The sequence below is a fragment of the Xiphophorus maculatus genome, chromosome 14 (genome assembly GCF_002775205.1).
Source record: "Xiphophorus maculatus strain JP 163 A chromosome 14, X_maculatus-5.0-male, whole genome shotgun sequence".
NCBI classification, from domain to species: Eukaryota; Metazoa; Chordata; class Actinopteri; order Cyprinodontiformes; family Poeciliidae; genus Xiphophorus; species Xiphophorus maculatus.
This window is the reverse complement of record NC_036456.1, coordinates 24,514,726-24,540,776: the sequence shown is the minus strand read 5'-3', so window position 1 is coordinate 24,540,776 and position 26,051 is coordinate 24,514,726. Positions and strand designations below refer to the sequence as shown.

The following is a 26,051-nucleotide window of genomic DNA, read 5'->3' as shown; positions in this document are numbered from 1 at the left end:
AATAAACATTTTCACTTATAAATCTGTCTCGTTTAGAGTTTTAATTTTTTCACATTTTCTCAGCAGTTGATCAAAACTGCATAATAGATCCATATAGTTCAGTTTAGTTGATCTAAAGTTTCATTTGCTCAAAGGAACAAAGTCAGTTTTAGTGACTGAAACTCTGCAGCTGAACCTGAAACATGTGAAGAGACACAATCTGCCTGGAAACAAGGAAAACTGATATCAGAGGAGAAATGATTGAGTGGAAATGAGTCTGGATGGAAAAATGTCTTTATGCCATCAGTTTGGAGCAAATGTCAGAGTTTCTCTGGATTCAGATTCTCTGATTCTTTTGTTGTTTATTCTGAACATCTTTACTGAACGTCTCTGAGGATTCAGTCACATTTAATCACAGGCTGACCTGAACATCCAACACTGTATTAACTCTTTATTTCCTCATCCTGGATCCAGATGTTAAACCTGAAGCTGCTTCGATTGGAGGAGAAATCCTCAGAAGAAGAAGATGGAGGAACTGATGGTATCAATAATTCACCAATATTGACTTTCTCATTTATTAGAGCCACTTCAGCTTTGAACGGTTTTACACGTTAGAGGAAGTTAAAACTGGAGGGAAAAGAACTGAGAAATATTCTGTTTTCCTCCAGGACTCTGAGTCTGTTTTTCTCTCTGAGTCTCTTTTATAAAAACTTGATTTTATCAAACAGCTTCTATGAACACATGAAAGGTCATTGATTCATTAAAAGCGGCAAAATGTTCCCCTGACTTCTCTTGTTTCCGTACAGGAGAAAAAGGACAGAGAGCCGTACATCTTTAATCATGCAGGAATGATGCGTTCAGGTAACCTCGGACGTTTATTTTATTAGAGACAAATGGAACAGATTATAATAAAAATCTCCAATCAGAAATAAAAAGGTTTATTGTTAATATCAGATGTATCTCATCAAGCATATTCTTAAAAACCGCAGTAAGAAGTTCAGTCTGTGTGTTTCTCATTAAATCGGTCTAACCGAGGCGTCCTTAAACGCAACATCGCTCTGGAGGAATCAGATGAATTAAGTTTCTCGTCACTTTCTCGCAGTCAGACCTCTGGACTGCAGCAGCCAGCAGATGGATGGACTTCGTGTCTCAGAGCTTCTGGGTATGTCTGATTTATTTTAGTTTTTATCTTCCAGTTTTTCTGTGTGACGTTGTTTTGTTGAGGAACATCAATAACTCAGCAGAAAAACAGAGTTTCTACAACAGAAAACCATCCTGGCTCTGATCAAACCTGCAGCCTCTGTTTCTAAATGCAGCATAGAGGTTAGAATATTAGAACAACATGATCATAGATCTGCCGCTTCTTGTTTTCTTCCTCAAACCGATCAGCGGACTCGGATGATGAAGATGATCAAACTTCTTTCTACAGAAGTTTCTTTTTAGTCTGAAGGTTTTTGTTCAGAGAGACAATGAGCTGAAAAATAACATTTCATTCATTCACTGGTAGAGCTTTGCTACACGTGGAGCTGAGTTTTAATTTACATATTCTGTACATAAAGGAAGCGGAAATGCGTAACCGTTGATGTGTGGGCGGGAAAATCTACAAAGTGATTGGTTGGTTTTCTTTAGACCGCAGGAAATGTTGCCCGCCTCACCTTTCAGCAGGTTTCAGATTAACTAGTGAATTCAGTAAAGACTAGAAACAGACTGAACAAGGTTCATTCACATGTTTTTATTTAGAACAAATACGAGCCAAAAACCAAAGCAAAGCAAAGAACAAAGTTTATTGTGATCAATTTGGCGAGTTAACAACCAAACACAGGAACTGTATTGGTCACGTGGTTTTCCTTAAAGTGATACGCACACAGACACGTGGTTTCATCTTGTTTGCTCGGCGCATGTGCAGAGGTTTGTGTGTCGTCTGGCCCGTCACTACTTTCTTCACCTTCACCAAGTTAAACTCATGGCCACAGTCTGAGCTGATTTAATAAATATTATTTTATTAAAAAAATATAAAAACAATCAGTGACACATAAAGTCCATATAATCCAGACTGAAGCTCTGAGTGAAGAATTAAAACAAAGATAAACAGTAAAATGTTAATTAGACTGAATATGTTTAATGAACAGGTTCATTAATTTCATTCAGGTTTTATTTAATAAATCATTTAGTCTCCTCTATGATCAATGTCCAGATATGTGGCTGAACAGATAGAAATTAAGTTTTAGCTAAATTATCAATATCTGCATTTTATCTGAAATTGGTTTAACTTTGAAAACAGTTTAATTTCTTTTATATAAAGAAAAATAAATGAACACATTAAAGCTTCCAGCACAAAGTAACATAATTAGTTCTGCAAAAATGGAATAACTAAACAGAACTTTTCTTCTGTGAGCCTCATGAGTATTGTAATTTATGTGAACCATTTTTCCATCTGAGTCAAAATCTGAAATATGAGACATTTAATTCATTTCAGTTGGTAACTTTGTCTTTAATAGAGAGAATAAAATCTCAAACTCCTGCAGGTGTTCAGATTGATAATTCACCTCCTGAATCCTGACAGATGGATTTAACCTCAATAAAAATGAACTAAATTAAAACTTTCTGCTCTGACATCACAGGAAGTTGAACCTGGAATCAGATTTAAATGTTCGCAGCATCACAGACCAGAAACCTGCTGCTGTATTTATTTATGGCCACAAGGTGGCAGTGTCACAGTTTTAATTTTATTTATTTATTTTACTTATTTTGCCATAGCATAGTTAAAACATATTTGAATCAGAAAGTTCAGGAGTTTCCATATGAAGGAGTTGAGGTCAAAGGTCAGACTGAGTTGTTATGAATCCAGATGTTCCTTGTATTGTTAGTGATGATGTTCCTGATGTTCTGCTGCCTCTCCTCCTCTTCCTCTCTCAGGATGAAGATGATCTCCAGGATCCTGCTGCTCCTCATCCTCAGCTCATGTCTCTGTGGTCAGTCTCCATCTTGTCTTTGTGACAGAAAGCTCTCTAGATGGAGCTGAAAGACTCCCATGTTCCAGTTCTCAGTGTGTCTGCTCCTCTCTTTCCCTCTCTGTCTCCTCAGCAGCAACATTTGTAGTGAATGTGACACAGAGCAGCTATCAGGCAGAGGAGAACCACAGCATCACTCTGGAGTGGACCTTCCCCACCAGACCCGACTCCTCTCTGTCCTCCATGTTTATCCTCTGTGAATTTCTAGCTCCCCCTAGAGGATTGGTTCTGTATCAGGTCCATGAAGGTGTTGAGATTCCAGAATCTCAGCATGAACATTTTTCAGGACGAGTCCAGATTGACAAAGACGTCCTCAGAGAAGGACGAATCAGACTAAATGTGTCCAGACTGAGGACTGAAGACTCTGGTCTGTATCTGTGTGATGTGAAAACTGATTATGGATTCAACTCTGGAAGATGTCGACTCAACGTTACTGGTGAGTTCATGTTGCAACATCTGAACTTTATAAAGTCTAAATGCTGAAAAAGTGAAATTGAACTGAAGAAACGCAGCAAAGTTTTTCTGATTTAAAAAAAACAGAAGTAACTTTTGTGTTTTTCTGTGAAATTATTTCTTCCTGTTTCTCTTGGTTTTTATTTATTTAGATTATTTTTTTTCCTTTGATTTAGTTTGAGGAAACTCAGACTGAGGTAAAAGTCCTAACTGGTTTCATCCAGAGAGTCGGAGAAAAATGAAAAGTCTTCATGTTTCTGTAGGTGTGTGATCAGAACCGACCCGGTTTATAAACGTTAAAACAGAACCAAATGTTTCTGGGTTGTTTATATGGTTTCATGTTTAATTGTTTCCCATTAAACTTTATTCTTCTAAAGGTTTCTGTAATATTCAAACCTCTATTCTATCTTTCCAGCAGCTGCTGATGTCTCTCCAACCCAGAGAACGACCTTGGATCCAGAACCAGAAGGTCGAGGAAGGATCGGCCTCCATGTTTCTCTGTTACTGACAGCAGCAGCAGCAGCAGCTCTGATGGTCAAACTTTTCCTGACTCTCAGTTCAAAGGGTTGATATGGATGATGATCCTGTGGGCAGGAAGGAGCTCCAGTAGCAGTCTGTGTTGGACTGAATATGAAGAAGCCTCTGACTGAAGACTGTTGCTGTTTGACCAATTCATGGCTGCATGACAAGCAAACAGGTCAAATATCAGACAGCAGAGAAAATAATTCACTGAAACACTGGATGACATCATCAGGCTCTGCTAATCCACCTCATCAGCTTTTGCTTCTCCTTTGTAGAGAGAGAGTAAGTTGTAAAACAATACATTGTTGTCATGGTTACGTATCACTACAACTGTCTGAAAGTAAAAAGTGTAAGAGCAAAAATCCTTCTAGTGTCAGAGCATCCAGAACCAGAGGGAAACCAGAACCAGAACCAATCAGAGCCGACGTAGCTGAGCTGCTCCAACATGGCGCCTCCATGTTTTCTCTGTTTATTGAGATCAAACTTCTGGACTTTGGTCTCATCGGTCCAGAGGATTTTGTTCCAGGAGTCGTTTGGTTCAGTTCTGATGACTTTGTCCAGTTCAGTCCAGATTAATGGACGTTTTTACACAAGTTTATAATTTAAGTAAAAACCAGCTGGTGAAACGTTTATAATAAATGTTATTTTTTTAAACAACTGATTTTTTTATAAATGTTTTTATATGTAAAATATTTTAATTTAGTGACTGAATGAATCGTAGTAAAAAATGAACAGAGTCTTTCCATCTGTTGTTTTGAATCAACTTTAAAAAGTTTTGTTGAAGCAAATTTATTGAAGTCATTTTTCTCAGAGCTTTGATTCAGAAAGTATTAAAATTCAGTCATTTCAAATGAATCAACATGAATCTCAATGAAAAGCTGCCAGTGAGTCGTTTTCTCAGCTTTCAGCTCCAAAAGGTTCTGTGGATCAGAACCATCCAGTTATTAAAGCTGAACAGCTGAGAGGTTTTGTTACTGTGATCAGTTTATCTGCTTTGTTTTCTGTTTCTGCTGTTAAAATGTAAATAAATCAGTTTTATAGAAAGATGCTGTCAGGACTCTAATTCCATGTTAATAGAATAAATTTCATTATTTTATCATATTTATTTTATCTGCAGCGTCTCATTAAACCGTCAGATGATCAACATTTAGCTCCAGATCAACTGGTTCAGAGCAGCTGGTTAAACTGGAGCTTTGATCAGGAACCAGAACATCTGGACCCAGATGTTGTGAATAACAGAGTTTTAATCTATAAATAATAATAATAATAATCACTAAAATCCGTCAAACCTATTAAGATCCAACCAGGAAGTAAATGATGTTACCTCAGCAGAGATCATCTGCAATGTGTGGTTTTGTCCACATGGTGGCGCTCTAAGCTCTGACTAAAAGCTGCTCAGCAGTGAAAGTTAGTATTTCTCCTCCTTTCTGTCTTTATTCAGTTCTGATGTGAAAACACAGATTTAGAAATGTTTCTTTAATGAAATGTGTTTATTTCTAACAGCTTTAAGACGTGATTATTAAATATTGATCTGATCAGTCGATCAGCAGCTTCATCCTGATGCTTCACTCTGTGATCTTCACTTCAGGTTGAGTTCAGATCAGGTAACATGATCCTCAGATTCTGGATCAGAACCAAGAACCCGTCCTCACCAGATATTCAGACGACCAGCTGCAGAATGGCAGCAACTCCAGCCTCATGCAGGTCAAAGGTCAGGCTGTGGTGTGCAGAGGAAACCAGAATCCAAAAAGAAAGAAATGATGAGCAATTAGAAACCAGAAGAGAGAGAGGTGAATTCCAGAGAGTTTAGTTTTTAGGGAGGAAACTGAAATCTGTTTCCAGGACACAGTTTGCTGTGTGAGAGTCACATTGACAATGTTGTTTGTCCAGGAATCAGTCACTGATGTTTTTCAGTGCATAGTGATGTGTTGCTAACCCTGACCCTGTTGCAGCATCTATTCAGTCAAATATCATACATAAGATATTATTCACATCTTATTTATGATATTTTGCCACAAGGAGAGTCAGCAACAAAAGGTCACTGCTGAAGAAGTTGGTTGTTCACAGAACTCTGTATTAAAGCATATTGTAAATGAGCTTCCATTCCACTTAGTGCCACAGGCTGATCTCCTCCATGCCACGATGCATTGATGCAGTAATTCAAGCAGGAGGAAGTTCAGCCAATTACTGAAGGCATAGAAATGTACGAACCTTACAGACGCCGACATTTGTGCTCAAAATATCTGTTTTTGGTCCAATTACATATTCTCATTTCCTCAGATCCTGGATTTTGAGGTTTCTTTGCCTGAAAGCCATAGTTATAAACATTTCCAAAAATAAAAGCTCTAAATATTTTTACTCTGTGTATCAAATCTCTACAAAATGAGAGTTTACTTTATGAAATTACTGGCAAGAAATATTGAATTTTTATTCAACATTCTAGTTTTTGTGCATGTTAAATAAATATTGAATAAATTATGGATGAATTGATTCATGATAAAGTTTGTTGGTTTAGTTATAAGCAGATTAAGTTGATATTTATGTTTCTAGATCTTCACACAGTAAATCATGAATTAATCGATGAGTAATAAATGATGCAAAATTATTTTCTACCAAAACATTACATAAATAAAATGTTGAATTTAAATTACTGTTTAGTTTTTCAGGATTAAATTATTTATCAGTAAAATATGAATCTACAAAGCTGCTGAACCAGAACAGAGCTGAGCTTTTATTTTTATATTCTTCACAGGTAGTTTGATTTCCTGTAAGCTGAGTAACTCAAGGTAACAAGAAGTTTCTAAACAAACACCTGCAGAACAAAATGCTTCTACTAAAGTCAAACTGTTTAGTCTGAAGAGAGACTGAATTAAAGAATGATTTCCTTCTGTAACAAGAGAGAAACCACTGATGAGCTGTTTGACTTTGTCTCACCATGAATGAGGAAAATCTGATGAACATGAAAATATTTTTGGAGATGAGTTGTTCATAAAGACAGAACTGAATCTTGAATGGAAACTTTATGTAACATACCTAATATTAGGCATTAGGTTTGTGAAATTTAGTTTGCAGACTAAATGTTACAACTGTTTCAGTGAGGAAGCTTCACTGTAGGAAATTGTTTCCCAGCGTCTGAACAAAGATGTTTGTTATGTCATGATGTTTCCCAACTTGCTCTTTAAAGCACATTACTATGCTTGTTTTAGTTTTGCTGATTCAGATGAGTTCAGTTGAAGCAAAGTGTGTTACTGCTGGAAATCACCTAAAGCCTGCAGGCAATAGACATATAATAAATATGTCTATTTATTATAATAGACATAATAAACTCAGAAGGGACAGAACTAAAGTAAAGACAGAAACAGGGCTGATAATCAAACAAAGAGACAATGGAACAAGGATTAATAATGGAGCTGGAGTCAAATAATCAAAACCCAGACAAACTTGTCAAACTGGTTTTTAATGTATTTTGGTGCTAAGCCGTTTAGTTTGATTTTGTTTTGTCTTTTCAAAATATTTTATTGTACGTGGGACATTTTTAAAACCAGGGCATTGTGCAGTTATACAGACGTTTTTTCACTTTTCCTTTAAATAAATACAACTCTTAAATTAAATTAAACTAAAAGAAGATAAGAACAAAGATATTAAAAAAAAATAATTGAAAAATTAAAAAAATCTCTGTATATTAAAAGTTGAGCAGGACCGGGGTGACTCCTTACAAGGTTCGGATCCGTCCGGTTCTTCCGAACAGCGCTGGTTCTCAGAGAGGATCCCCGCCCTGAAGCTCCTTCCCTCCTGCCTCACCCGGAGAGCCAGGCCGCCGCTGCTGGGTCCTCCGTCCGCGGAGCTCCGGCTCCTTCGTCCAATGGATTTAACTATTATCGGATGTTTGGTTTGACAAACAGTCGCCGCTACAATGACGATGATGATCTGAACGCATTTAACTTATCTGACGACGTTCCTGTGTTTATTTACTAGGTTGTTATTCTAACTCCTGGTCCTTAAAGTTTCTGTCCTGTTATGTAGCAGATTGTCTCAATAAATGACCGAAAATTAAATAAAACAGGTTTATGCTGCTCACATGATCGGATGTGGACGCACCGTCTGCTAAACACTGATGTCGACTGGCAAAAACAGGGAACTAAATTTCCGGGTTCTTTCTCTTTCTGACAGAATCCTTCTCTTTCTGAGAAAGAGAGGTGTCCGCCTCTGATGAAATCATATTCATGATTTCATGAAAATCATGACACCGATGATGTCGGTGATCATGAATATGATTTCATGACACCGACTCTAGAGGCGTGTTGCAACCCGTCTACAGTATATAAGGTTTTTGACGCTCGCTGTTCTGAGACAGTGTGAGCGGAGCAGCAGCGGACCTCAGTGCAGGCGGTGCATTCACAGCCGATCAGGTGAGCATCATAATGTTTACAGTTAATATGTTGTAAAATAAAAGTATAGATCTTCAGCAGTGCAGAAAAACGAATAGAAACTAAGTAAAGCAAAAAATATATATACACTGTTAGACCTTTTATTGTAATTTTACCATTCTGTAATTACCATTCTACAGTACCCTTAACTGTTATGATATTTCACAGTTAATTTTTACTGTGAGTGTGCTTTACAGTTATAACTGCTTTACTGTAAATGGAGTTTAAAGTATAATACTGTAATTGTATTTTATAGTAAAGCTGGTCTACTGTAAACTTGTTTCACAACATAATGTCAGGTTTACTGTAAATTAAAGTTTACATTTTTTTAATATAAGAATATTTTACCATAAACCGAAAAATTTCATAAAAGAAATTTTAGTCCAACTACTGTGAATAACAGGTATTTATTTTCAGCAGATTTGTAGAAATAAAATCCATTTACATATTCGCAATGTCATATAGAACAATGTCACAATACAATATAATGTGCTGTAAAACAACAAAACCATAGAACACATTTCCTACACCAGAAGAACTTTTATTCCATTCGTCAAACAAAATCAGTGGGATCCATCTTGTGGAAGCTGAACTGTAAAGAATAAGACAGACAATGTGGGAGGTCATGAGATGGTCAGGAAGTTATCTACATTTTCAAATCAACAGGAAGGCTGACAAATTAAGCTGAAGTGACAATGTTCACATGCATAAAATCTTTGTCATAAAGCAGCATTAAGTTGATAATTTGTTTTAAAAAAAAATCAATTGGACTGAAGTGATAATAGAAGCTGCATAAAGAATGAGCAGAACTGGCTTCACTTCAGGTTTTTGGATTGTTTATGGCAAAAGCAGTTAGTCAGTCTTCAGTAATTCAAAAGATTGCGTACTACAAATGTCCCCAAGGGGACGATGAAGTACAACAATCTTTTTAGTCGTTTTGTTGGTGCTGACGGATTACTGCAAAGGTGTGCCTAATAAACTGAAAACTGCATAGTATAAAAATACACCACACTTAAACGACTACACACTTATACATTTCTGTGATTTATTAAGAGATGCAGCGACATCCACTTTTTACCACGGACACAGAAAAGATGCAGGCTACTCTAAAGGGCTATTGTGTAGGAATCACATGCCATTTATAAATAATCATTAAAATCATATTAAAAAAGCTAAAGTAAAGTCAGAGCATGCAAGACAACAAAATAATAAACATTTGGTAAAATACTAACCTAGTTGGAAGTCCTCCATTCAAATTCAGCGAGTCGTTGGAAGAAGGTGGTGATCTGGGAGTTGACACTGACTACTTTCCTCTTGACAAGACTTCCCGTCTTGTGGCTTGTACCGACTTTGGCTGTGCATTTGGTACCAACATCTGGATTGATCCTCACAAAGAATCTTTTAACAGAAATAAAATATATTAATTGTATTTTTTAATGAAGACGTACAATACAGCAATCAGCTATGGTTCTTCACCATCAGTCAAACTGTCATTAAATTTAATTCATAAGTGGCTTGGTGTAGTGTACTTGCCGTTGTATCATCTCCAGCGTGGTGGATGCTGACTCCTGATACTCCAGATTGAAGACAGAATATGACCCAAAAAAGACAGCAAGGACGCTGGCAAAGTCATGTAGTTGCTCAGGCTGGAAAAATACCTTCTCCTCCATACTGACCATCCACCGGGTTGCAGACATCAAGCTATTTCCTAAAATAGACAAACCCTTGTCAGGCTAACGCTAGTGAGTAAAAGTACAGACTACCATAACAATTACATACATTGCTACAAAAAAATTATAGTGATAGAAAATATTCCTCTTACCAAGCATGATTACCCTTGGTGTAGTGGGTAAGGTCATTTCCATTTCAACAGACATCTTGGTGGAAGATACCTTTAAAACATAAAAGGAAAACTCTCTTAAATATGAATTACTGGTAGTAATTTATATTTAAAGGGCCAGTTCACCCAGATTACAACAGGTTTTTGAGAACCTCATCCCGGAGACTAGACTAGACTTTACCCCTACATCCTGCTACCACTCTGAAACAGCAGATGTGAATGACAGTTTGTGGGGCTAAATGCATTTTTTAAAGCATTACATTCCACAAGTACAGTATTTTTACATGTTGTATTTACTACTGATTACAAGACAGACATTCTGCATTCTGTTGGCTTTGGATCTAATAAAGTTCTGTATTTTATTTAAGATCAGCTTTATTGATATATTTTATATATCAGAAACAAACTAGGTCAAACTAAGCCTGCCCCCTATTGGCGACAGATGGTTCTGTAGGTTAGAAACATTCTGTTGGTTTATTTGCTCTTCTTGTCTGAAAACTGTCTGAAAGTTGCTTTTAATTAACGTATAATAATTTGTTATGATTGAAAATAATTCAGCGAACTACAGAAACCGATTCCGTGGAATAAACAGGTGGTTGATCATCTAACGGCTCCTTTAAGAGAAACAGGAGGAATGATGACATAACAAGGTGCTCTGGTTTCCTCAACGTTTCCCTGAAACAGGAAGTTAGGAATCATTTTCTTCTCTGATCTTCAACACGGAACATGTGAAATGGTCAGTTTTAATTCATGTTTGCAGATTTAAAGAGTTTAGAAAATTCACACATTAAAGGAAGGTTTAGTTGATGTTGGAACAAAGTTTTAGCAGCAATATTAGTACAATTCTTCATGTTTCTGTTCAAGTTTGTTTCGCTCTTTTCTTATTACATAACATATCTTTATATTAATAATAATGGTATAAACTCTGTAGAGGTTTTGACTAAAAGCTGAATTTCTCGCCATGTGTTGATTTTCGTAATACGGGCCTATTTTACGTGACTGCGCTGCTTTTTTCATGAAAATTTCTGTGCAAAGGTCATTTCAGCTTTTAATTATTAAATATTTACTATATATATATGCATATTTTCTTTCTATGCTTCATGTTTGCAGAGAAACGTCCGTTTCTGTATAACAGCAATTATTACAGAAACACCCAGTTAACAAAGATGTTTAGTTTCAGTTTGATCAAACAAGTTTTTGACACTTTTATAATAATAACCAGCTTCTCGTTTGTTTTCTGCATGAGTTTTTAAACTAAAACTAAACTTTAAGCTAAACTAAATAAGCGTCTGCAGATCTGATAAGTCTAAGTGAAACATTTTATAATCCTCCATTTTGTTCTTCACCTGGACGCCATATTGAAATGACTACACCTCTATAATTATCATGTGATCAGAGTGAATAGTAACTTGTTACATTAAGTTGAGTAACTTTTTAGAACAAATGTACTTTTAGGAGTTTTTATTACTTCACCATCATTTTTACTTGAGTAATTTTATTCTGAAATGTTTCTAACTTGAGTAAAATCTCTGGATTTTCTACCCACTGAATGAAAACCAAACATGTTTTAACCAAGAATTCAAACACAGACACACACCTGCAGTTTTTGTTAAAGTTTCATAAGTTTTTTATGGAAAAAAACTGATTTGGAAAATATATATATATATATATATATATATATATATATATATATATATATATATATATATATATATATATATATATATATATATATATATTACCTAATTTTGTTATTTTATTGTTACTTATATAAATTATTGTCATTTTTGTCCTTAAAATACCAAAAGTTCCACAAAACTTTATATTTTGGTCTGTCTGACGATGTAATTTTAAAATATTAAATGATTGATAATTTGATCAGTTTCTCGGTACTTGAGTTGAGTTTTTACCAAATACTATTTTACTTTTTCTTGAGTAAAAATATGTTGAAGTAGTGCTACTGCTACTTGAGTACAATTTTCGGTTCTCTGCATGTGATGACTTGGAGAAATAATGTCTATAATTAATGTGTTTTATTATTTCTAACAGAGCAACAATGCTGAACTGGACCACCTCCTCTCTCCTGCTGGTTCTGATTCTGTGTTCTGCTGCTCTGGGTGAGAATCTGATTTTATCTGAAAATATGACTGAATGTTTTAAACTGAACTTTAACTCAGAGCATGAAGGACGTCTCAGGTTTCTTTAGGAATAATTACACTCTAAGTTAGCAGATCTGATATCACTGGATCTATTTGCTGTCAGGTTTTTGATCAGAACTTTTCATCCGAGCCGTGAAATAAAATTTTACCTGAAGCTTCATGAGAAAATGTTTTAAATCGTCCGTCACCGTCTGAAACATCAAATCCTGGATATTTAAGGTTTAATTTTAAGATGAACCCAAACCCAGCTAAACATGCAGGACAGCCGTCCACTGGGGACAGGAACTGGACACATCACTGCTGCTCATCCTGCTGCAGGCAGAGAATTAAACTTCCTCTGGTTGATTTAATCTTAAAATAACTAATTCCACTTTTCAGACAAAAAAAAAAAACTTTTAGGAGTTTTACTGCACTGTAGTTTTTACTTGAGTAATATTATTATGAACTATTGCTGCTCTTGAGTAAAACCTCTGGACTCTTGCAAATAAAAACAACTTTAATGAATAAAGAAGTAAAAAGTTATTTTAATTATTTGAGACACGTCCTTTTTAAACTAATTAGTCAACAGCCAATCAGGAGGCATCGTGTAATAAACTTAACTTGCAATTCCATATTTTTATCTTCTTCAAATAGCAGAATAAGAACTCAAGCAACAACAGTAATTTTTTATATGAAGTTTCAATTATCTATATGTTTCCTAAAGGAAGTAAAAAGCCTCAGCAGCCCAACCCCTCCCAGTGTGAGGCACGGTGGTGGAGGTGTGATGATGCGTCAGATTAACAGAACTTCTTCATCACAGTGTTTCTGAGGATTTGTGTTGTGATTTCTTCCTTCTGTCTCTTTCTGACTCCTGCAGGAAAATCTCTGCCCACCTTGAATGAAACTCTGGACGTCTACGAGGCAGAGGAGCACTCGAACGCCACACTGACATGGATCCATCCGGATCCGAACGCCACGCCGTCTGACTGGCTCTACATCGATTTGAGGAGCATAAAGCCGCTGAGGAGGATTTATCGGTTCGACGGCAGAGTTCAGCATGAGCCGTACACAGATGATGAGTTCAAAGGTCGACTGCACTGTGACCCCCAGCTGGTCAGGAATGGACGGGTCCGGTGTCTCCTGACTGAAGTGAGGCTCAGCGACGCGGGTCGGTATCAGTGGTACATCGTCACTGACGGAGGAAGAGACCTTAGAGACTGGGAGCTTGTAGTAAGAGGTGAGCTTTTACTGATAAAAATGGTTTCATCTTTATTTTCTGGTCTTTTTTATGTTTTCCACTTTATTTTTTGGTCTGAAAAGCTGCGTTTTCATTACAAATGTTTCCAAAACTGACTTTGATATTTACCAAATGTAAAAAAAGATTTTAAAAACCCCACAATTTTGCAGTTGCAGTGTTTCCATTAAATAAGAAATGCAATTAAAATCACATGTGGATAAGTTTGTTCATGCGATAAGTCATTAAAAATCATGGATGAGTCAAATGTAAAGACTTATATACAGATATATTAATAATCCAGCCGTGATGCTCATCATGTTTTTGCACAACTTTTAGGGTCAGTGGAAATGCAGCTGTGATCTGAAGATCTGCAGAGGAGAGAAAACCGCAAAAAATTAGCTAAAAATGTGCACAAAACTTTGTTGATATTCTAAAAAACACAATTTTGTAGTTGCGGTGTTTCGATTAAACAAGAAACTTAATTAAAAATGCCGTGAAAAAGTTTGTTCATGTGATAAGTATTTAAAACACCATCATTCTCCTACCACTTCCTGACAACTTCTTACTTGTTTCCTCATCCTGAAGAAAAAACTTCTTCTTAAAACGTCCGTTTTTCCAAACTAGGCAAATTCACTTTCCTAATTCCAATTTGCAGTTTTAACATCAATGGAGACGCAGCGACTGGTTTATTCTTGATTCTTTTCTTTGCAGCTTCCATTCCTCAAACTCAGGAGGAAATCCAAGAGCCGGTGGATCCCGGGAGGTTTGGACTTTATGTTGGTTTGGGTTTGTTTCTGCTGGCAACAGGAGGACTCGCCCTGCAGTGTGCTGCTGGTTCAGGTTTCAGGTTAAGCTCATTCATCTCCAGGTTTAAAGGGTAGTAAGACAAAAATTCACCAAAAATCCACAATAAGAATCATTCCCAACATTTTTTATTTTTATCATGACCCGGTCTTCTGTTGGAGGAGACCTTATGACCTTATGACCTCCCCAAAGATTGTCCCGTCTTCAGTCCGTATTGGACTTGAAGCTCAGGCAGTTGTGTGTTTTTTGGTTTCCAGAAACTGAGAAATAAGTTCTGGAGAATGAACAGAACTTGTTCTGGAAATGTTTTGGTTCATTACAAATGCACTTTGCACTTTGCACTTTGACGGCAGCATTACAGAAACGGTGCTGCTATCAGTGGAATCATGGGTGGGAAATGTTACACTGAGAAAACAGTTTCTACCTCATAGAAGTAGCGCATAAACATGGCCGACCATAGTTTTTCCTTTAACTAAAAGGTTGGTGGAACAATTTCCGGCCATGACACAGGTTGCGGTGTCCTTGAGCCAGACGCCGAATCCCTGAACTAGCTACCTCAATGGCTCGGCTGAAGACTAAGGTCTTATTTTAGCCACAAATAAGCTTGTTTACAATAGTGTATTGCACTGAACGAGGTCAGTTGTTGCTGATGTTTAACTATGAGCTGATTAGTCTAATTTTGAGAGACGTCACTCAACAAAGTGTCAATGAGCAACAAACTGAATCCTTGAATGAGCTATCTCCATGGAGGAAAAGGTATTAACTGGTTTCCATGACTGTGAAGCAGTAAACATGGCGGACCATGTACGGCTCATCCTTCAGTTCAGCGGTTTGAGGCAGATCCGCTGAATGAGTCAAAGTCTCTTTGGCCGGAGACAGAAAACTAGATCACGTCTGATAGGCTTTAAGCTGTTAGATTGATCGTAGAGGAGAAGTGCATCGTGGGAAATGGTGTTTAGAGGAACAAAAGTATTGTGTCGAAATGCCAGAAATGCATAAACTACTGACCATCTGAGTCTGAAAGAAGACTGCCGCCCCCTGTTGGTCAGAAAGTGTAGAATGAGTTTCAGAGAAGGAATGAAACTTATTCGGAAAGTTCAACGATGTTGAATTACCCACAAATACACATTAATAACCTGATGGTGCTCCTCGAGTTGGTTTTAGGGAGGAACGATTGAAGGAAATCTTCCTTTGACCGAAAACTAACATAAAATGATCCGGTTTCCATGACTGTGAAGCAGTAAACATGGCGGACCATGTACGGCTCATCCTTCAGTTCAGCGGTTTGAGGCAGAACCGCTGAATGAGTCAACGTCTCTTTGGCCGGAGACAGAAAACTAGATCACGTCTGATAGGCTTTAAGCTGTTAGATTGATCGTAGAGAAGAAGTGCATTGTGGGAAATGGTGTTTTGTAGAAGAAAACTCAAAATGCCAGGAATGCAAAGATGCATTAAGTGCTGATCATTTGAGTAAAGAAGACTGCTGCCCCCTGGTGGTCATAAACTGGAAAATGAACAAAACTGGAAACACACAGCTGTAAATAAGATATTTAGTTCAGCCTCAGTTTGAAGAACAGAACTGCAGATGTTACAGTTTCTTTGCACGTTATTATCTGTAATATTGAGACAATAATTATAGATGATGTTGTTTCAAGTCACTGAAACGACGACTCAGCTGCCATGATGTTCAGTTTCAGTTCAAAGCAGCAGAACAGATAAAAATGCTGAATTAACTTGAGACGATGAATGTTTCTAAATCAAAGAATCTCATCTTTAAATCTTTAAACTGAGTTTTCAACATGATGACGACCTGCTGGCTTGATGCACAACTGGCTTCATAAAAATGAACAAAAACAAACAAATTATCATTTCTGGCTCTTAAAACATAAAAAATATTCATTAGGATCAAATTTTGACCTGAATGGTTTCATTATTCTGTATAATCTGTGTTAGTGGTTCAATCCAATGACTTTAATTCTCCAGATTCTCTCATTAAACTTTATTGATCACTGATGTGAGAGACAGTCTGAGCATCAAACCAGCAGCTTTGCTCTCATATTGAATGAAACATTTTCTCTTTCTGTAAATTTCTCTCATGTTCCAGTTCATATACTAGAAGAAAACTTTCAGGGTAAAAAAAGGACGTTTCCAAAGTCATCATTATATCCATATTTTTTTAAACACACAAACCACATCTGATCTATATGACAAGTTCAAAGAAACTTTCCCAAATTGAAAAGATTTCCTTGATGTTTTTCTGTAACTTTAATGTCTGTAAATCAATAAACTGATTGCAAACATCTGTCTGTGTGAACTTGTGTTGTTTTAAAGTTAAAGTTGTACATAAATCTCAGAGGAAAATATTTTAGTTTCTGATATCAGTTTTGAAAAAAGGTTAGAAGATTAAGAAGTAAATATTTACTGAGGTATTTGCTTTTCATTTATTAGAAAATTATAGAAATAAATAAATTTAAACAGTTTAATTCTTGAAACAGGTGGTGATGTCATGATATGGGCTGATAATAATCAAGGCTGACTTGTTAAGATTCACACAGCTTGTATGTTAAAGTTTATATTGAAAAGAAACGAAAAGCAGAATTAATCATTTGAACATGTTTATTAACAGAAACTTTATGAAGCCGCAACATTTCCCAGTAAAATCGTTGATCAGCTGATCGATCTCCAGATATTAAGATGATCATTTCTGCTGGTTTTTGAGCTGCAGCTCCTCTTCATCGTTTTCTATAAATAAGTTGATTTGATGTAAACTAAAGTAACGTGGGGTTTACTTTTTGTTTTTGTTGTAATATGATCAACATGTCAATAAAACAAACTGGCTCATTGTAATTAAGACTAATATTGGTGATGGCAGCAATCGCTGTAGTGTCGGATCAGACACTTAGAAAATTCAGACGACAGAACAAAAGCAGGCAGAGTCCAAAAATAAAGTTTCTCTTTCTATTGAAAGTTGAGACATTTGTCAGTGTTGTGAAGATGTGATGGTATATATAATCCAGTGAGATCGCTCAAATGGTTTGGAGCATTTATTTTTCTGCAGAAGAGATTAAAACATTAATCCAGCTCTGTCCACCTTTCTCCCAGCGTTCTGGTCCTAAACAAGTTAATAAAAGGAGTGTTTAAACAAGCTGTGCTGTAAAATTAATAAAACCGAAAATAAAAACAGCTCAATGAGATAAAATTCACAAATACTCAATTTAACATGAATTGGAAATAATATTTAATAAAGTATATTTTAAGCTCTGTTACACCAGAATGTGTATGATTTCTGCAGACATAATAAAACAAAAATAATTAAAGCCCAAGTTACACCATAAACAGAAACAAAGCTGCAAAGAAAGTGAAGCTGCAGTAAAATAATATACAGTTGGCATGTAACCTGAGACTGGTTATTAAAACTTAACGTTAGATATTACAGCATGTAGCTTTACAACAAAGCTTGTCGTCTATTAGGAGCATAGAAGCAGCAACACAATAACAGATGTCTCTGCTAAAAACGAGTCGGTAATAAAATCTTTATTCTAACCGACCGCCACTTATGCACAGCTTCATTTAGACGGAATGAGATAAACTCCTAATAAGTCAGCAAAATACAGTTTAACAGAAACATAACTGAGAGCATCACAGCATCAAACATTCAGTTTTACTAACACACCGAGGGAGGCTGCAGAGCGGCACACCTATGTTGCATTCAGGGTGCAAAGGAAACTCCATACACAACCAAAACCTCTTCTACAAAACTTTAATAAAGAATTGAAAAGGTTCTGATGGTAAAAACATGAAAACAGAACAAATCAAACTGAACTGATCCAGTCAGTCCATCACTCAGACCTTCAGCTCTATACGCTCACAGTTCCTAACTCCACCACCAGGTGGCGCTCCAGTATAACCCTTGATGGTAGAACTGGTCTGAGGTCAGATCCAGCAGCTGGATTGTTTCTGCTGAGGTCCAAACAGCTGCAGCTCATGTTGGAGGTTAAAAGCTTCTGCAGTGAATCAGGTTCTGACAACATGAGGGAAGAAATCTGGATTGATTTCCTGCAGAACCATCAGAACCAGAACCAGTGGAGCAGATCCAGAGCTTCACTGATTCATCAGCTGCTGCAGCTTAAAGCAGCTCAGATCAGGGTTCTGGTTCCAGGTTCTGGTTCCGGGTTCTGCTTGAGTCCAGAACGTTTGTTTCCAGCAGCCAGCGGGTCAGAACCAGCTGCAACTGGACTGGTCAGAACCAGAACATCACTATGCTGCTGGTTCATGAACAGAAGGAAGAAAATCAGATCAAACCTGAAACACTGAACATAAAAAATAAACAACAATCTTAGATTAAATTATCTTTATTGAGGCTCATTTATGTCGAGTTTCAGTTTTAAAATCTTTCAGCTGCTGAAAATAATCAACCAAATAAATGAGTTTGTTGTGTTGATGCTACAAATCTACATTCCTCTCATTCTGATCAAAGTGTTTCTAACGATGAAGTGACTGAACTCTCTCTTGTCTCTTTATCATTACTAAAATAAACATCTGCTGGTAGAAAACATTTCACTAAAAAATAAGAAAGAAGAAACATCAGAGCTGCTGCTGTCAGTCCCACAGTGATGAAGATGATGATGATGATGAAGATGTTCGATCTTTGTTCTGGTTCTGGAGTCAAAGTTGGGCTCTGAGTTTGGATCTGATCAGCAGCTGCTGGGAGAGAAATCAGAAATATTTATTAATATTTGATGAAAACTGAGATCCAGGAGGATTCATGTAGAAGATGAAGATGTTGGTTCATCAACACAAGAATCAGAATTTATCAAAGTTTGTAAAAATGTTTGTTTATATTCTGATTATTTCTTCTCACCAGTAACGTTGAGTCGACATCTTCCAGAGTTGAATCCATCTTCAGTTTTCACGTCACACAGATACTGACCAGAGTCTTCAGTCCTCAGTCTGGACACATTTAATCTGATTCGTCCTTCACTGAGGACGTCTTTGTCAATCTGGACTCGTCCTGAAAACTGTTCATCCTGAGACTCTGGAAACTCATCACCATCATGATGAAGATATATTACCCCTGACTTTACTGATGATCTGAATTCACAGTAGATGAACAGATTCTTCCAGGATCCCTGAGTCTTGGTGGTGAAGGTCCACTCCAGAGTGATGCTGTGGTTCTCCTCTGCCTGATAGCTGCTCTGTGTCACATTCACTACAAATGTTGCTGCTGAGGAGACAGAGAGGGAAAGAGAGGAGCAGACACACTGAGAACTGGAACATGGGAGTCTTTCAGCTCCATCTAGAGAGCTTTCTGTCACAAAGACAAGATGGAGACTGACCACAGAGACATGAGCTGAGGATGAGGAGCAGCAGGATCCTGGAGATCATCTTCATCCTGAGAGAGGAAGAGGAGGAGAGGCAGCAGGACATCAGGAACATCATCACTAACAATACAAGGAACATCTGGATTCCTGCTACAGAATTAACTTTATTTAGAAACAGATCAATACTGCCACCTTGTGGTAATAAAACTATACAGCCGTCAGACAACAGAACATGTTTTTATTCTCTGCTCCTTCTGAAACTTTTATTATGAAATATTTTATTTAGATTGTTTATATCTAAATAAAATATTTAGATTATATTCTCTGAGCCTTCTTGTAATTTTGGTGATTATTATTTACAGACAATTAGAAAACTGCATAAGACCAATAAAAACATAAATATCCTAAACAGAGATATCAGGTTTCTGAAAAGACTTTTAATTTCTATCCAGTCAGTTTCACTTTGGACTTTAATCAACTTGGTTTCTGGTTCTCTTCATTCTTCCTCCAAACTCTGGAACCTTCATTTCTGAATGAAATACAAACTTTACTTTCATCTGAAAACAGGACTTTGACCCACTGAGCAACGGTCCAGTTCTTCTCTTCAGGTAAGATGTTTGTATCCAGGATTGTCTCTGGTGAATCCTGTGTGAAGGAGTGAACTGAGTCTGCTCTGAATCCAGCATCAGTTCACTCCTTCATCCTTGTGAAACGCATCGAAATGTGAGAGAGGTTTTTAGACAATCCTCTCCAGGCTGCAGTTTTCCCTGCTGAACATTTTCCACATGTCGTGGTGTGGAGAACAGGATGGAGACAAATCCTGTCTGAGTTTGAAACCTGAGACATGTTGGACAAAAGTGTCAAACCAGAGACACTAAACTTTCAGCTGCAAGAAATAATAACAAGTTACAGAAGATTAAAAGTTATTATTACAGATATATGAACTGGAAAACATGGTTTCAGGACTTAACTGTCGTGTTTTACACTTATTCACAAGAAACGTGTATTTAACTAAAAGGTTTTATCCAACTAACTCTAAATTATAGACAAACAGATCCACATAGAATAAACTTACTCTGTTAGTTTTCTTCTTTATCAGCCTCCATATTTTGTTGCTTTGTCAACTTTTGTGTCCAGGTCTCTGCATAACGTTGCTACTGATCTCTAAAGCTACAGACCAGATCTAAACTAACAGACAGACAAATAATTTCAGTTATGCTTTTAGAGGCTGTCGAGGGATCAAACTCCTACTCACTTTAAGAACTCCTCCTCCTAATGCCGGACATTCATTACATTCATTACGTTCATTACTGTCTCCATGTTGCAGGGCATAAAGCCGGACTCGTCCTGAATCAGGGAGTTTCCCTTCCTGCTCCGTTAGATTCTGAGGAATGAGTTGCAGTAGGAGGAGCAAAGCAAAGCAAAGCGAGCTGAAGCGGTGGAGCTGAAAGATGTCAGTCGTGAAAGCTGCCAACAAACTGATTTGATTCCTCAACCCTCTGTTACTGGAAGCGCATAGCAGAAATAATTTGTCGATCTGTTAATTCAGGCCTGCAGAGATCAGCAGCAAAGCTGTGCAGAGACCTGGACACAAGGTCAGTGATGACGCTGATGAAGAAGAAAAACTAACCGAGTAAGTTTATTATATTTAATGTGGATCCGTTTGTCTGATCCGTTTAGAGTTAGTTGGATAAAACCTTTTACTAAACTACACGTTTCTTGTGAGTGTAAAACACAATCAGTAAATAATAACATTGTGTTTCCCAGTTCATATATTGTAAAATAACTTTTAATCTCCTGTAACTTGTTTTTAAAAGGGTAACATTTTACAATGTTACCCTTTTAAAGCTCGTCTTAAAACCCATCTATTTTATTTGGCTTTTAACTCTAGCGGGATCTAGTTTTAAATTGTATGTTTTTTTTTTTTGTTTTTGTTTTTAAACTGTAAGTTTTTATTTTATGTTTTTTTTTATTGTTATGTTGTGTTTTGATGTACAGCACTTTGTATCAGCTGTGGTTGTTTTAAAGTGCTTTATAAATAAAGTTGGTATGGTATGGTATGGTTTTTCTTTCTGAACTCTCTGAATGTTTTGTGTCTCCTATCAGTATTAACCCTCTATGGCATGGCGTTGCCCTCAGGCAACAAACCACATAGCTGTACCTCACATTGCTCCTTTATTTTATTTTTTGGGGGGCATGATTTTTGACATATTTTTGTCCAAAAAAAAGTTTTTTTATGAATATAGTTTTTGTTTGATTTGTATTTCATTTCTCATAATCAGTGTAGACAATCTTGGTGTTCTAGACCAATGTTACCCTGAGGCAACAAACCCAAATCTGGTTCCAGGAGGTGTCAGAGTCCGATTTTATGATTGACATGTAATTAGGGACCACCAAGCTCCCAAAGAATGCAGGAAAATATTTCTTCCCCACAAAAATAAAAAGTCATGCCATAGAGGGTTAAACGTGTTTGTCCAACATGTTTCAGCTCTTAAACTCAGGGTTTCCCACCAACGCTGACAACACAATCAGTCCCGTTTACGTTCATAGATTCGTTTCTGTTCTTTCTTTCAACAGAATAAAGACGAATAAAAAAGTCTGAAGTGCTTCACAGATCAATATGTCTGCAGTGACGAAATGTGTTTGATATTTCACACTCAGAAAATGTTTCATTTGTTTACAGTTTATAATGAAACTGTCTCTGAAATGATAAGATTTCAACACTGGAGAATCACGAAGGTTCAGAGGCAGAAAAAGTTTCTACGGTTTGCTCCGAGCAGAGCTTCACTGCGGCGGCGTGGGAGGAGTTAAACACGTGACTCCGCCCACAGCTCAAATCACACCAGCAGTTTTACTAAATATAAACTGGAAGGTCAAGTTCCTGAAATAATTCATTTTAAACAGTAATAATTCACTGAATGGTGATGAATGTATGTTGAGACATTAAATGAAGGTTTTCTCATCAGCAACTGTGTTTATATATTATTTTTATTCCACTGTAGAAATAAACAAGAGCACAAAAAATTATAATTTTGTTAAAAAGTTCAAGACTTAATTCAGAAAGTAAAACTAGCATATATTATATAGACTCACATATTCTAAACTTTTTTTTTTCTTGTAACTTTGATTATGGCTTATAGATAATAAACTCAACCTCCAGAGTCTCTGAAAAATTACAAATATTCTAGAATATACTGTAAAATATTGATTCAAAGTTTTCTGGACTCATTGATCTGTTCTGATGTTTGGTCTTAAAGCTGTTTAATTGATGCTCTTTGTTACTGAGCATAAAGTTTTTTATCTGCTCCAGTTGGTCTGTTCATAATGTTCTCATGTTATTAATAAATCCATATTTATGCAGACTTTCTGTCAGGATGGTTGTTCACTGTTGAGATGTTTGTTTCCAGAACTGAGATCAGCTCTATTTGAGCTTTTTACTAAACGTTGCTTCTCCCTCTAGTGCTGAAAAGTCGCCACTACAACAATCTAATAAATTGTCTCCAAATAATCGAAGCAAATAGAAAAAAAAAACTCTTGAAACGATTGAAAATGTGAAATCTGAATTCTCTGTTTCATTGTGGCTTCAAAGAACAAAACCAATCAATCAATCAATAAATCAATCAATCAATCAATCATCTACACCCACTCAGAGGATGAATCAGACTCCATGTGTTCAGACTGAAGACGGTTTCGTCTCTGGAAGATGCCGACTCAGCGTCTGATGATTTCAGCCGAAGGTAAAATATTGACAGGATTTTCTGTGAAATGATTCCTGCTGCAGTTTGAACCATAAGAACTGATGTTGTTGTTTAACTGCAACATGAACAGCAGCTGGACTGAGAAAATGATTCAGGTGGGATTTTAATCCTCATGTTTCTGCCAACATTAAGAACCAAAACATGAAGAGGAGAAATTAAAAGTCCAGATCAGGATGAGCAAAAACAGCCTGGAAAACATTTGAGTTTCTAAAAACAGTGTTTGAATAATAATGAGTAAATATGCACTGAGATATTTGCTAATGTTTTTGTGATTCTGGACATTTTAAAGAAGAAGCAGACTGAAATTACTGCCAGCTGCAGCTGGACGGGTCAGCAGCAACAGAACCAGGATTTATGGAAATACTAAATATTTCCCTCATTGGAGCTGTAAGTCATCCTCTATTGATCCTCATCATTTTCTTTAGGATTTTACATCAGAAAAAAGCAAAACGCTGCAGGAATAGAAACTTTAAATATAAATGATTAAAAATGACAAATATTTTACTGAACCTACCAGAGATGCTGAGTCGACACCTTGCAGAGTGGAAGCCATCTTGGATCTGATGGAGGACTGGTTCTCTGTGGTCATTTCTTTATTCAATCATTTAACAAGAACATTATCGTACAGAAACGTGAAGAAACATTCAAACATCTGGGAAACTTCCTGACTCACCTCGTTTAGTTTAGAAAAGTTATCAGGAAAACTTCACATGAAGTCAAATAATTTTACAGTAAATTCATAAATATTCATGAATAAACATTGTAGGAAGAGCAGATGATAATGACAATGAGCATCAAAACATTAAAACATAACAGTACAGGACTTTGAATCTTTTAAAAAGATCTGGAAACAAGAATTTAATTATCTTTAAATACAGTAATGAATAAAAATCAGTTTTTCCTTCATTAAATGTTGTTATTGTAAAGTTGAGCCCAAATTTATTCTTTAGGTTTAAAGTTCATCATTTCATTGACTATTAACTCTAACTTAATTAGAAATAATTATCTTGGAAACATTTATACATATATAATATTATTTCTAAAGTGAACTACAAAACTACAGCAACAGGGAAAAATAAAACCAGTGGGGAAGTTTTAGCTTTAAACAACAACAACATGTTTACAGACTTAGTAATAAATGAGCAGAAAAGATTCAACAGCAGCTGTAAAGCACGGTGGTGCTTTACAGCACCACAGAGGATCCATCACTCTGCGTTTCTGAGGTCTGAGGCCGGGGTCCAGACTTTATCTTTACGCCCTTCTTGCTCCAGAATGTGTCTGGCCCCTCGGCACTGCAGAACAGGACACTACCTGTCCGGATCACTACAAGAAAATCTACAAGAAACAGAAACATAAAATATAGGGGACCTAATTCAAACGTCAGACTGTTCCCCTGCCTAAAGGAACCTCAGACTGAAGATTTCTTGGCCTCCAAGTCACTTAAACTAGCTCTTTTAAATACCAGATCTCTCTGTGCTAAAGCTCTATTAATTAATGATTTCATCACTGAGCATAATATCGATGTTATGTTTCTGACAGAAACATGGTTGAATGATAATAATGAATCGATCGTACTAATTGAATCTGCGCCTCCTAACTACAATTTCTTCAGTGAGAATAGAAAACATAAAAAAGGAGGAGGCGTGGCTTCAATATTTAAGAATACCATAAACTGTAGTAAAATCTCTTTGGGTCACTTCACCTCTTTTGAGTATCTTGGAATTGAGGTTAAAGGCCACAAACAAACTTTGACTGTAACTTTATACAAAACTCCAACTTTTGTGGAAAATTTCTTTACTGACTTGAATGAACTTCTATCTCTTATATGTATTGATTACGATTGTTTAATAATTGTCGGTGATTTCAACATTCATGTTGACAACCCCCAAGACAGAGGGGCAAAAAAGCTCGCTAATATTTTAGAGACTTTTTGTCTAACACAACATGTCAAACAAGCAACACACACTCAAGGACACACACTGGACCTGGTTATCAGTAAGGGTGTGAATATTTCCAATGTCTCTGTAACTGATGTCGCCTGTCGCATCACTTCCTGTTATCTTTGAAAGTTCTTTATCTTTTAACCCACTTGGACAAACAGCAACCATCACAAAACGTTCTCTCACTGAAAACACAGCAGAAACTTTTAATCAGATCTACTCTTCTTCCTCACCCTTAAGCTGTAATGATGTAGATAAGTTGGTAAATGATTTTCAGTCTAAAGTCTCAGATATTATTGATTCCATTGCCCCAATTAAAATGAAGGTTGTGTCTGGTAGGAAGAAATCTCCATGGAGAAATGCACAAACAGTTAGATCTGCAAGACAACTCTGCCGTAGGGCAGAATGAAAATGGCGTAAAACTCAACTCCACGTTCACTGTGACATCTATAAAGAAAGACTACGTAACTATCATTTAACACTAAAACATGCAAGAGAGGCTTTCTTTGCAGATGTCATAAACAAAAACATTAACAATGCTCGAGCTTTATTTGCAACAGTTGACAGAATCACAAACCCTCCTGCGACGTTACCGCCTGAATTCCAATGTATTGCCGCCTG

The 26,051-nt window shown here is 36.6% G+C and overlaps 2 protein-coding genes across 12 annotated transcripts in view; one reads left to right on the top strand and one right to left on the bottom strand.

Annotated features, from left to right (window-relative positions):
* Positions 1-8,331: 8,331 nt before the first annotated feature.
* Positions 8,332-26,051, top strand: part of LOC111611189 — a 99,369-nt gene continuing 81,649 nt past the window's right edge. For 2 of the 3 annotated variants that reach the window (XM_023347007.1, XM_023347006.1), the window contains exons 1-2: positions 10,879-10,968; positions 12,282-12,349. In XM_023347007.1, coding sequence (XP_023202775.1) covers positions 10,966-10,968; positions 12,282-12,349 — 71 coding nt within the window. In that variant the 5' untranslated portion in view covers positions 10,879-10,965. Of the gene's footprint in view, positions 8,375-10,878; positions 10,969-12,281; positions 12,350-26,051 lie in introns of those variants that run through there. The other variant, XM_023347008.1, reaches the window with a different exon arrangement.
* LOC111611207 lies at positions 18,748-24,764 on the bottom strand. Of its 9 annotated transcripts, none has more exons than XM_023347068.1 (5): positions 20,988-21,096; positions 20,808-20,920; positions 19,748-19,803; positions 19,273-19,635; positions 18,748-19,115 (listed from the first exon to the last, which is right to left on the bottom strand). In XM_023347068.1, the coding sequence occupies exons 3-5, from the start codon at positions 19,800-19,802 to the stop codon at positions 18,883-18,885; spliced, it is 651 nt and encodes a 216-aa protein (XP_023202836.1). In that variant the 5' UTR covers position 19,803; positions 20,808-20,920; positions 20,988-21,096; the 3' UTR covers positions 18,748-18,882. The 9 variants fall into 9 exon arrangements, with proteins under 9 accessions (XP_023202836.1, XP_023202837.1, XP_023202839.1 ...); XM_023347069.1 differs by having other exon boundaries at positions 20,808-20,915; XM_023347071.1 differs by lacking the exons at positions 20,808-20,920; positions 20,988-21,096 and adding an exon at positions 24,005-24,764.

Excerpts from the sequence above, each read along its gene's own strand:
- LOC111611207 (XM_023347063.1), bottom strand. The coding sequence starts at position 19,871 with ATGTTCCTTGTATTGTTAGTGATGATGTTCCTGATGTCCTGCTGCCTC. Across the intron at positions 19,636-19,747 it reads CCTCAGCTCATGTCTCTGTG|CAGCAACATTTGTAGTGAAT; the intron begins GTCAGTCTCCAT and ends CTGTCTCCTCAG. Across the intron at positions 19,116-19,272 it reads ATGTCGACTCAACGTTACTG|CAGCTGCTGATCAGATCCAA; the intron begins GTGAGAAGAAAT and ends TTTCTCTCCCAG.